At 46.0% G+C, this 11,207-nt stretch overlaps 1 protein-coding gene across 6 annotated transcripts; it reads right to left on the bottom strand.

The window, feature by feature from the left end:
* Nucleotides 1-3,414: 3,414 nt before the first annotated feature.
* Nucleotides 3,415-10,345, bottom strand: LOC123078503 (F-box/FBD/LRR-repeat protein At1g13570). 6 transcript variants are annotated; one of them, XM_044501036.1, is made up of 6 exons: nt 9,386-10,345; nt 9,155-9,304; nt 8,901-9,071; nt 8,716-8,836; nt 4,572-4,652; nt 3,415-3,688 (listed from the first exon to the last, which is right to left on the bottom strand). In XM_044501036.1, exons 1-5 carry the CDS (start codon nt 10,256-10,258, stop codon nt 4,618-4,620), a joined length of 1,350 nt encoding a protein of 449 aa, XP_044356971.1. In that variant the 5' UTR covers nt 10,259-10,345; the 3' UTR covers nt 3,415-3,688; nt 4,572-4,617. The 6 variants fall into 6 exon arrangements, 5 of the variants coding, with proteins under 5 accessions (XP_044356971.1, XP_044356972.1, XP_044356973.1 ...); XM_044501037.1 differs by having other exon boundaries at nt 8,716-8,818; XR_006437494.1 differs by having other exon boundaries at nt 8,716-9,071; nt 9,386-10,344.
* Between the last annotated feature and the right edge of the window lie 862 nt (nt 10,346-11,207).

Raw genomic sequence — 11,207 nt, 5'->3', positions numbered from 1 at the left:
ATCCTGACGGCATGTACGACTGGTCTTCTCAGTCAGCTCACTGCTCGTCTTCGCGCTGAGTTCGCCATCAAGGACTTGGGTCCTTTGCACTACTTCCTCGGTGTTGAGGTGGTGCGACGTCCGGATGGCTTATTCCTTCATCAACGGAAGTACACTCATGAGCTCCTGGATCGTGCTGGCATGGTTAACTGCAAGCCCGCCGCTATGCATGTTGATACGAAGGCCAAGCTCTCTGCCACGGATGGTTCTCCTGCTTCGGATATTGCCTTCTACTGGTCTATCGTTGGTGCTCTTTAGTACCTTACTCTGAATCGACCGGAGATCCAGTATGCTGTCCAGCAGGTGTGTCTTCATATGCATGCTCCTCGGGACGTTCACTGGGCCGCTGTCAAGCGGATTCTCCGCTATGTCTGTGGCACTATGGACCTTGGTGTCACGCTCCACGCCTCCACCGACACCGCCCTCACCATCCTACTCCGATGCAGACTGGGAGGGCTGCCCTGACACTCGTCGCTCCACCTCGGGCTACTGTGTCTTCCTTGGACCCTCGCTCATCTCGTGGTCGTCCAAGCAGCAGCCTACGGTCTCTCGCTCCAGTGCTGAGGCTGAGTATCGTGATGTGGCCAACGTCATCGCCGAGTGTTCGTGACTTTGCCAGCTGCTTCAGGAGCTCTCTTGTCCTGTCGATCGTGCCACGGTGGTCTACTGCGACAACGTCTCGGCGGTCTACCTCTCCGCTAACCCAGTACATCATCGTCGGACCAAGTATATTGAGTTGGATATTCATTTTGTTCGGGAACAGGTGGCTCTTGGCCATATTCGTGTTCTACACGTTCCTACTTCCCAACAATTTGCAGATATCATGACCAAGGGCTTGCCTATGGCGTGGAGTTCTGGTCCAGTCTTTGCGTCAGCAGTGGTGCCGCTTCGACTGCGGGGGGGGGGGGGGGGGGGGGGGAGTTGAGTATATGTGTTGTGCATATTTGTGTACTGGACCCACCTCCTAGTTGCCTTGTATAGTTGAGTTCGTGGCCCACCGTTGTACTTCATATATACGTGCGTTTGCACCTGAGTAATACATCTTGCAATTCCCATAACATATAAAAATAATGTATTCGTACATAGGGCGGACACTATACCGCCCGAAAGTGACTTCAAAACGGACAGTCTATTTTCTTAGGTACAGTTCAGTCTTAAATTTAAGTGAAGAAATCAAACTGGCAAAAGAAAAATTAAAAAGCCAAGAGTAGTTGCCATGTTCCAAACTTCTAAACAACATGGGAGAAGCGTGAGTGCTCTAGGAGGACTTGTAGTGGTATATATCGCATCTGATTTCCATGATTTCGGAGCCCAACTCTCGTTTTCACATTGAAACTAAACAAATAAAGCGACAGGGAGAGTTGTACTCAATCTTGCAAATCCTCAATCTTTACAATGAAAATACAGATAAACCACCCGCAGAAAAAGGAAAAAGGAAAGAAAGATAAACCAAATCATGGGAGGGATCAACCTTCTAACTCACGACTCCATCAATGCCGTCCGTCAGGCGACAATGGCGTGTGTCCACGGCAAGGTGACGGTAGCGAGAAGATCATCTTGTTGAGCCATGGCGACAGTGGCGTGTATCCATGGCTTGTACATGTTGAACAAGGAATTGGGAGGACTCGGATGGGGAAGGGATTCATCCTATGGAGTAGATATGAAGAGAAAAGGAACTCTATTGTTGCCGATTTATCGATTTTTATTTCATGAATTTTTGTCAGACTTCTGGATTTGGCTGTGTGCATCTTAGTTATGCAGAGGCCGGGTGTTACTCATAATGCTTTGTACCCACTTGATGCTACATTTTGAGATAATAAAGTCGCCCTTTATTGAAAAAATGAAGAGAAAAAGAAGGTGCAAGGAAGGGGAAAAGATATGTGTGTCACTGAAATAAGAAGGGGAGAAGACGGAACAAACTACTAGTCCCTTATGCTCCTATCAGTTAGTTTTCTGTGTCATAACTCGTGGATTTGATGAGCACTTAATAATGGGACGCATGTGGGCTACCGTAATGAGCTGCATGTGCTTGCTAGTTATAAACCTGGTTCAGTTAAGTCTTTCATTGTGTGCGTTCAGTTTTCATGTAACTTCACTTGCACGTGCCATTTCTCTGAGGTAAAACGTTGTTGAGATATGCTGACATGGCAAGGTTTCTGAGGTGGATAGGTTGCATTTAAGACCAGAGGACATTAATACCATTGTTACACCCACAGTCCCTGCTACTATACATACTGGACCAATTACTAGAGCTCACGCACGCCAATTAAATTATCAGGTACTTTCGTTTCTTAGTAATGATTCTAATGTTCATGAGAATATGATGCTGCCTAAATTGGATACATTTGTTTTGCCTACAAATGAAGAGCCTAGCTTGGAGAAGAATGAACATTGGAGCAAGAACAAGCATGGAGTTGATGGCATGCGCAAGGGAAACAAGAACGGAGTTTCCGGTGATGATTTCAGGACTTTGAAGCCACCATAATGAGTGCATGAAGCCTTGGACGAAATATACAAGATGCCACTTCATAAATTTCGTCCAGATGCCATTCTAGGTGCTGCGTCACCTTATTATTGGGCCAGGCCCATGTAATTTCGAAATACTTGAATATAGACTATTTTTAGAGTCCGTATGTGTGGGAAAACAAGAGTTAGGGTTGGTTTCGTACCCCTCCTCCAAGGGCCACGAAATTCCCCCCTCTTCCTCCATATATACAGCCCTTAGGGCATCGTTTAGACTTTGGGTTTTGTTTCAAAAGTTCGCCATAGCTGCAACTTCGCGTACTTCGTTTGTGTTCAACGACCAGACAAAGGCGTCACAGAAGCCCACCTTCATTAATAAAGCTTTCCTCTTATATTCGCAATATCCAGATTGCAATCTCAGTTTCTTGCTTGTTCTTCGTTTGCACGCAGGAAACAGACCCTCGTGGTCAGGTTGATCGTGCTCCGGCGTGATCAATAACCTCTCGGAGTTGGTTTAGCAATTGCTAAGGCGCGACGTCCTCGCACGTTCGTAGTCGGATCGTGAAAGTCTACTCCTCCAAAACGATAATCACCATCTCATCGAAACACGGGACACCTTTGCCTTTACCATAGGATGAGTCTTTATATATATACACGATTTGCAAACTGAATGGTGATGTGGCATGATGATGATGTGGAGAGTGTGGAAGTTGAGAGAATTGGTTGTAACGGGGATCAACTTCTTAAAAATGTAAGATGTAAGATTTCTATATCATTGGCTGTCATTTTGGCTAAGAATTCATAAACCCAAACAAAATTTTGCTTCAAAAAATAGCTTCTTAATTTAAAAAAAACATCATCTTTCCGAAATTAAAATTCACCTCAACATGAAACAAGTTGCAGCACACGATCTTTAACAAGTTGAAACCAGTTGCAGCTCCATAAAGCACAAATCCACATAATCATATTCAATTATAACAGCCATGTTCAGGTCCACAAAGCACAAAATGCACGTCTAACACAAGCAAAATCAAAGTTTCAAAGCTTGCACTGAACAAGGTATGGAAGACAAAAGACTACAACTTGCTTCAGGACCTATGCCTTGACTTGCTTCAGGACCCATCTCTTTTTTCATTCCATCTGGGTAAGGCTTGAAGAGACGTGATCTTGTCACTTCTTTGTTATCCTGCAAATATGATGACAAACATGTAGCAAAATGACTAAAGTAGTTGTCAACCACATCAGTAACAGCAGGAGCAAATGCCACATCAATATTTTTCTGACGCAATCAAACAAACAAGCTAGAATTAGATGAAGGCTGCAGCTACACTGGCGACTCTGGTGTTAGGATTTAGAAACGTAAAAACCCGGAAGCCAAATCCTGCTTTCTTTTGCTTACTGTTTGTTTCTTGTTTGCATACTTGATCTGTTCAACTCTCCTTCCTAATGTATAATAATTATTATAGCAGTAGAAAACTGCGCAATTCATTTCAATGGGGCAGACTATAAATTATTAGTGGGCAAGTTCTGGCAGGATGCTGCTAGCTAGTGATAGAAAGATCCATAAGGCCTTACAAGCAGTTGCCAGTTCATAAGTTGCTTCATTCCTGTGCACCATGTTAACTACTTCTGCCAGCTAGAAGGTTGGTTATTTCTTGGTTAGCTGGGTGGGTGAGGTTGTAAATTATACTAGTTCTTGAGAATTAGAACCAGTACTACACATGCATATTACTAGTACTACCCACATATTACCACTAGCACTGAGTGCTTCTCCTTTGTCTCAACAGCATTACTAGTGCTACACAGGCACATCCATTGATAAGGACCAAACTGACATGTGTGCACTTCTTTATGTAGATTGGCTACACGAAATTAAATCCCAGATAAAGAACAGACTCACGAGGATGACAAGGAGAACAAAACTACAATTGAACAGATTCCCCATCATTCCCACAGTAACCAAACATGCATTGAGCAATACCCAAAGGACACGAGAGAAGCAATATTGCACAAGAATTGCGCTCATGTTCAGGTTCCTCCATGAAGTTTCAAGCCACATCAGGCGCTACCTGGGAATGCGGCGGATGGGTGGTCAAGACTTTGTCGGTCTCCCCTCTAGGTGTCCGGATCCAGTTTGCTTGCTACTAAACCTGCTGATTGGGTGAGGTTACTGTTAGAGTTGAAGAAAAAGAAAAGGATTCATGAGAGATGGGAGGAGAGAAGAGGTGGAGGGGGAGACTTACCTGGGAAAGGAGGTGAACTAGACAACAGCGCTCACCGGCGGCTGGACGGGAATGTGGAGGCGGCAACATGAGGTCGGGGCAAAAGAGGAGCAAGAAAGGAAAAGAGTGGAGAAAGTGATTATTCGGCTCAGCGGGAAATCTCACCGACGGCAAGGAAGCCGAGCGCCGTTGCGACGGAGCAGAGGCAGAGGAGGGATCGAGGAGAGAGGAATGGTGTCGCGGGACAAGAGAGATGTGTGGAATCATGGAATGGCGGCTTTGAGGGGGGATTGGTTTTACATACTGTCCCACATCAGTGGAATCTTGGAATGAACTCCCATACTAAATGAATTACGTGATTCTAGGCCCAAATGATGGGACAAAAAAGCTGCAAGTCTAATCTAGGAGAGTGGGTATAGAAAAACTATGACATCACTTGCCATGCTCATTAGTTGGACCCTTTGAAATGAGAGTAACTCCTGGGTTTTCCGCCACAAGAGTGCTCGACCTTCAATCTTGCTCAACACCATAAAGCTCGAGGCAAGACTTTCAGTTACTGCCGGCGCCAAATATAACACAAACACTATTCTCTTCTTAATTAATGAATAAGGCAAATCTAATGTCTCCATTTCAAAAAAAAAGAGAGTACAAGTGCTCCTAGATTTGTAAATGCACCCAGAGTCCCAGCAAAGCTGGCGCTTCCGAGATTTGTTTTCTTTCAAACCTCACATCATGACGGCATAACAAAATATGCTAACAAAACTAAAAATCAGCGACGAGAAGGATGGTACATCAACGTTCATTTGGCAGCAACACTGGATCCTACAGGACTTCAACATGAGCCCTATTGTTAGTAAAATAATTGATCCGCCTCTACTGGTGGCCGACTTGATTACGGCTGAGGCGTCCTGGGACATGGACAAATTGGCTCAGATCTTCTTGCCTACAGATGCACAAGCTATTGCTGCTATCCCTCTTTGTACAAGGCAGGTGGATGACTTTTGGTCATGGATCCATGAGAAGAATGGTGTTTTCACAATCCAGTCAGCCTACAGAATGTTAGTATCCACAAAGGCTCGCCGGGAAGCTTGGCTTGAGGGCAGAGCAGATTCTTCAAATTCGGAGAGGGAGACGAAGGCATGGACAAGTATGTGGAAGACCAACGTCCCATCTAAGGTTAAAATTTTCTTATGGAGGCTTGCTCAGCAAGCTCTGCCCATGGCTGATCTTCTAACTCATAGTAACATGGCAACAGTGTCTTCATGTGGCCTTGTGGAGCGGACGATTCATGGCAGCACTCTCTCCTTCACTGTAACATGGCAAGATGCATATGGGCGCTGGAAGACCCGGACCTTGCTGATGTTTTTCACGACGTAAGGGAACCGGAAGCCAAAAGGTGGATATTTACACTAATTGACAGCCTGCAACATGATGATTTCGTCAGGGTTATGGTGACATTGTGGGCTATCTGATACGCCCGAAGAAAGGCGTTACATGAACATATCTTCCAGACCCCTCACGCAACCCATCATTTTATCCGCAACTATATTAGGGAGCTCGGCAAGATCAAACCACAGGGGACACAAGCTCCACCAGCGGCAAGGGCACCCCGCCCGTGCAGAACGCCTCCGGCAGCAGGATTTGCTAAGATCAAAGTGGACGGAGCTACTTCCAGGAGTTCAAACGGAGGATCTTTTAGTGCCGTGTGCAGGGATGAAACAGGGAAGTTCATGGGCGCGTCAGCTATCAGATGCGTTGGCATAACTGACCTAGCAGCTTTGGAGGCGCTAGCCTGCCGAGAAGCCCTTTCATTGGCCCAGGATCTTTCTCTAACACATGTGATGATAGCATCAGACTGCCAAGAGGTTGTTACAAATATCAAAATCGATGCAGGAGGCTTGTATGGCAGCATCGTGAAGGAGATCAAATCAACTTCAGCTCAGTTCACGTCTTGTACTTTCATTTTCGAGGGACTTGAGTCTAATATTGAGGCACATAGCCTCGCTAAGCACACTCTAGGACTTTCTTTAGGACGCCATTTGTGGCTCCTCGAACCTCCAGACCGTAATTGTATCCCAATGTATTTGGACTATGATCATTAAATAAAGTGTGTTTAGACCAAAAAAAACAGATCAATCAAAATGTAGTAGGCATAGCTACACAACTTATCTTCTCCAACATACAATCAAAATAACCTTATTCCACCACACAAAATTAAGAGATACAATGTACGAGACAAAAAGGGTATCCAACATTTTAAACACGTAGATAATATGTTTTATACCATAACACAAATATTTTGCGCCCCTGCTTTTGTGCGGCTACACCGACTACGCTACTACACCGTCGGCCACGACTAACTTGACCAGGGCTACTCATCACCATGATCGGCTACCTCAACATTGACATCAAGGGTTACGTCTACAGCTCATCGGCAATAGCTCCAGTCAATAGCGTCCACATCATCACAAGTGTCCACACCACTCCCGCTGTGACCGCGGAAGGGAGTAGAAGAGAGACATGGAAGGCACCAGAAGGAGACGCGGTCACCGCCTAGGTGCCGGCCGATCAGAGATGCAGGTGATGATGGCAAAGCGGAGAAGACAACAGGCGCGGGAGACTTCCAACTTCATTCTTAATTGTCCACTTTGCTCCCACTACGACTGAGGGGGAATGTTAGAAGTATAAACACATTCGGTTAGAGATAAGGAGAGATAGAGATAGAGTTGGTTAAAACCAACAATGACTTGCCTTGTACTCTAAGCTGCTCTCCGTGTTGTACTCTATATACGCCCCATGAGGTCAGTCAGTACAACAACAAAATATTCAGGGTTCCAATAGTTTTCCACACACTAACTAGGGTTCACATCAGATCCAAAAATTATAATGTTATTCAGTACCACCTCCGTTCCAAATTATTGGAGGTTCTAACTTTGTCCTAAGTCAAACTTCTTTAAGTTTGACCAAGTCCACAGAAAAATGTGACAACATCTACAACACTAAATTAGTTTTATTAGGTTCATTCATTATAAAATATAATTTTGTTAATTGACGTTGTAGATATTAGCTCATTTGTAAGACTTGATCAAAAGAAGAGAAGTTTGACTTGGGCAAAGCTAGAAATAGACATTATCTGGAACAGAGAGAGTATCATATTTAGTTTGCAGTACCATAGGTAAGTCTGAAAGTGCAAAATAAGACAAAGAGAACATTTGATCAGCCTTCTTGTGAGCTACACAGGATGCACCACTCCGGATAGATGAGTAAAAAACAGAGCGAGTTGATCTGCCACCAAGCACCAGAATAGTACACACACCAGACCAGAGACTGCGGATCCAATACTAACATGTCGCTTTGACTGTAGCTGATGAAATGCAGTGGTCTGAGGGGACTCCAGGCCATTGTCAAGATGATGGATTTCCTACGTTTGTGTGATACATGGCTGCTAGCCTAATGCAATACTAAACAACGAGCATGTCCAGGTGCATATTTTGTTATATCTCAACTAGGCTCACTTGATTGCATCAATGACTTATACATATCAAAATTGAGCACCTCTGATTCAATTATCAATGGTTCTCATGAGTCAATGATGGTAATCTATTGCATTAAGCTTGGACAACATCAATGACATCATGAGTGATACAGGCGCCATCACTTTCTTGCTCTCACGGAAGTTCAAAATTACGATAAGACACAACCAAAAGATGAACTGTCGGGAGAAAAATTCAGACAGATTAGGAACCAGCTGCCATAAGTACTATAGCACCAAACCTCAAGCTTTGCATGTTATAACTAACATGTCTTGGTAAAGTTTCATACTCTTTCTTGACCAACAAGAACAACAACAAAGCCTTTAGTCCCAAACAAGTGACCAAATGGGTTATATTGTTATGAGGTGCAGATTGTGCTAATGAGAGGACCATCAAAAATATGACTCAGAAAGTAAAGAACAAATTGTTTACAAACAAAGAGTAAGCCTTGAGAGTACCTCCAACTTTAGCAACCAAAGGGGTCACACTGTGACATGTTGCTAGCTCTTTCGAAGCTCCAGGCATGGGACATGTCTTGCCTCTCCACCACCACGCTAGCATCTGCAGACACACATCCTTCTGAAGATAAACGACTTAGCACAACGTCTCTAGAGCAACCATCATCCACGAAAACACGCATCACCTCCAACATTTGGGCTCTTTCCATGACAAACTTGACAAATGCCAGCTCGGTATCCTCTCCTCGGGCAGCTTCGAACACAAACTTCTTAATATGTGAGGTAACACATTCAGTGTGGCCTACTTGATCCCAGAAGTCCACATCAACATTGGTTGGTGATTCAGAAGGAGATGACTGTATTCCAAGCAAGTGAACCACTTAACTCAACAGGCACAAGCACAAACAATGATGATGATGAAGTGACAGGGAATCGATACCTTGATATACAAGGTTTCTAGGCATGGGAAGCATCTAAGCAAGAGGGGCACCAGCTTGACTTGCTTCTCATCTCCAAACTGCACCTTCAATGCCAATGTCCTGAGGGTCCGAACCATCGCATTTGGCTTCACCTTCATCCCTATCCCATCCTATAATGAATCGAAAAGCAATTATGTAAGTACCATCTAATTGTGGAAAATAAGATGATGTGAAAGGAAAATTCAGGCCACCTTGATCACAGTGGGGCCGATCTTGAGCTGATGCAGTCCAACGTCAAAGTACCCGAAAATTTTCAGCCTCGGTGCATTAATAATCTTGACGTGAGTAGAGGCACCGCCAATCGGCTCCAACAGCAACCGCTCCAAGTTTGGGGCATCGTCAAGGTGCACCTCTCTGACCATGGACCTCCACACAACCAGGGACTGGAGGCTCCCTGACCAGATGTGGATGTACCTTGGGTAGTCCTGTGTCAGCACGAAAGCGAGCCTCTCAAGCTCGGGGCAGCGCGGGAGCACAGCGTGGAGCTCGCGGTCCTGCATGGAGCAATGGACAATCCCGAGCTCTTGCAGGCTGGGGAAGGCCGAAGCGAGGCCGGAAATGTCCGGGAACTGGCAGAGCCCGAGCCAGAGGCGGCGGAGGGACGCGCATCCAAGGAGGCCGGGGGGAGGACGCCACTCACATTCAGCGGGCCAGGATCCGTTGACGACGGAGAGTTCCTCGACGTTCTTGGCTGCGAGGGAGGCGAACCAGGAGTCGAGGACGTCGGGTTCCTGGTAAGCGAGGTGCTCGGAGGAGAGGCGGGCGGAAGTGACCGGGCCCGGGTGGGAGTTCAGCGCGGCGGTGACGGCGGTAGGAACGATTCCAGCGTCGTCGAGCCGGAGTGGGGTGGAAGCCCAGAGGCTGCGCCAGCGGGAGGAGAGGATGGTGGTGCGGGCCGCGTCCTTGGTGGGGAGGCGGGAGATGATGTTGCGGAGGAGCACGTCCGGGAGGCAGTTGATGCGGTCATCGTCATCGGAGGCGGTGGACGAGGAGGACGGGGATGCGGTGGTGGAGACCGAGGGAGGCGGGAGGTAGGAGAGGACGGTGGCGAGGGTTTCGTCCATCGCCGTGGTTTGCTCGACACGGCGGAGGAGGAAGCGGAACAGGGAGAGATCTGTCCTTCTTTTTTTTGAGACAAAGGGAGAGATCAGGTGAAGCCCGACAGGAATAAAGAGTTGGGCCGTATGAAGGTTAGCCCAGTTCAGATCTAGCAGTCAAAAAGAACTCGGTTCTACTCCAACTTCCTGGTCTAGCCCAACTCCCATTCCCGAGTAGACAGACATTGGCATCGGCAGGAAAAAAAGGTCCTATTGTCTAAAAAAAAAAGGGAAATGTCCTAATTAAATCTGTCGTGCAAGCAGTATCAACCTATTTAATGTCATGTTTCAAACTTTGAGAGGACTATGTCATCACATAAACTCTCTCTGAGTTTCTAGTGGAGATCAAAGAAAGGCAAGAAAAAAACAGATTGGATCTCTTGGGAGGATATGTGCATGCAAAAATATATGAGAGACTTGTCTTGGTTGATTCTGCAAAACCAGGATACCTGAGAGCATGGCTCCTAAAAGCAATCTACTTTCCAGAGTGTGGTTTCATGGATGCTCGATAGGTACAACACCTTCGCAAATATGGCACTCCATCCTAAAGGAAGAGATGTGTTAAAGCAAGGTATGATTAGAAGGATTGGGACGGGAACTGATGCACACATATGAAGCAAAATTCGTTGCTTCATGTTTATGCAATGTAACCGATGAGGACGAAGTTCCATAACCCAACTTCTCATGTTAGTGAATTAACTGATGTGATGACAGGAACTTGGAAGATGCCAGAAGCATCTATTCCCTCTAGATATTGAGGTGATAACTGGCCATAATCTCAATTCTTGATTCGTGCCAGAATAACAGCCCTCCCAGATCGATCTGAATACTGATGTGTGGGTCCATGCCGACGTCGTGATCTTGGACGTTCGTTGGCTCCAGTTCGGATCTAGTGTGCTGCTCCTCCCATGCACCC

The sequence above is a fragment of the Triticum aestivum genome, chromosome 3D (assembly GCF_018294505.1).
Source record: "Triticum aestivum cultivar Chinese Spring chromosome 3D, IWGSC CS RefSeq v2.1, whole genome shotgun sequence".
Classification (NCBI taxonomy): domain Eukaryota; kingdom Viridiplantae; phylum Streptophyta; class Magnoliopsida; order Poales; family Poaceae; genus Triticum; species Triticum aestivum.
Note: the sequence above shows the minus strand (reverse complement) of the source record. Positions and strands in the feature narration are given on the sequence as shown.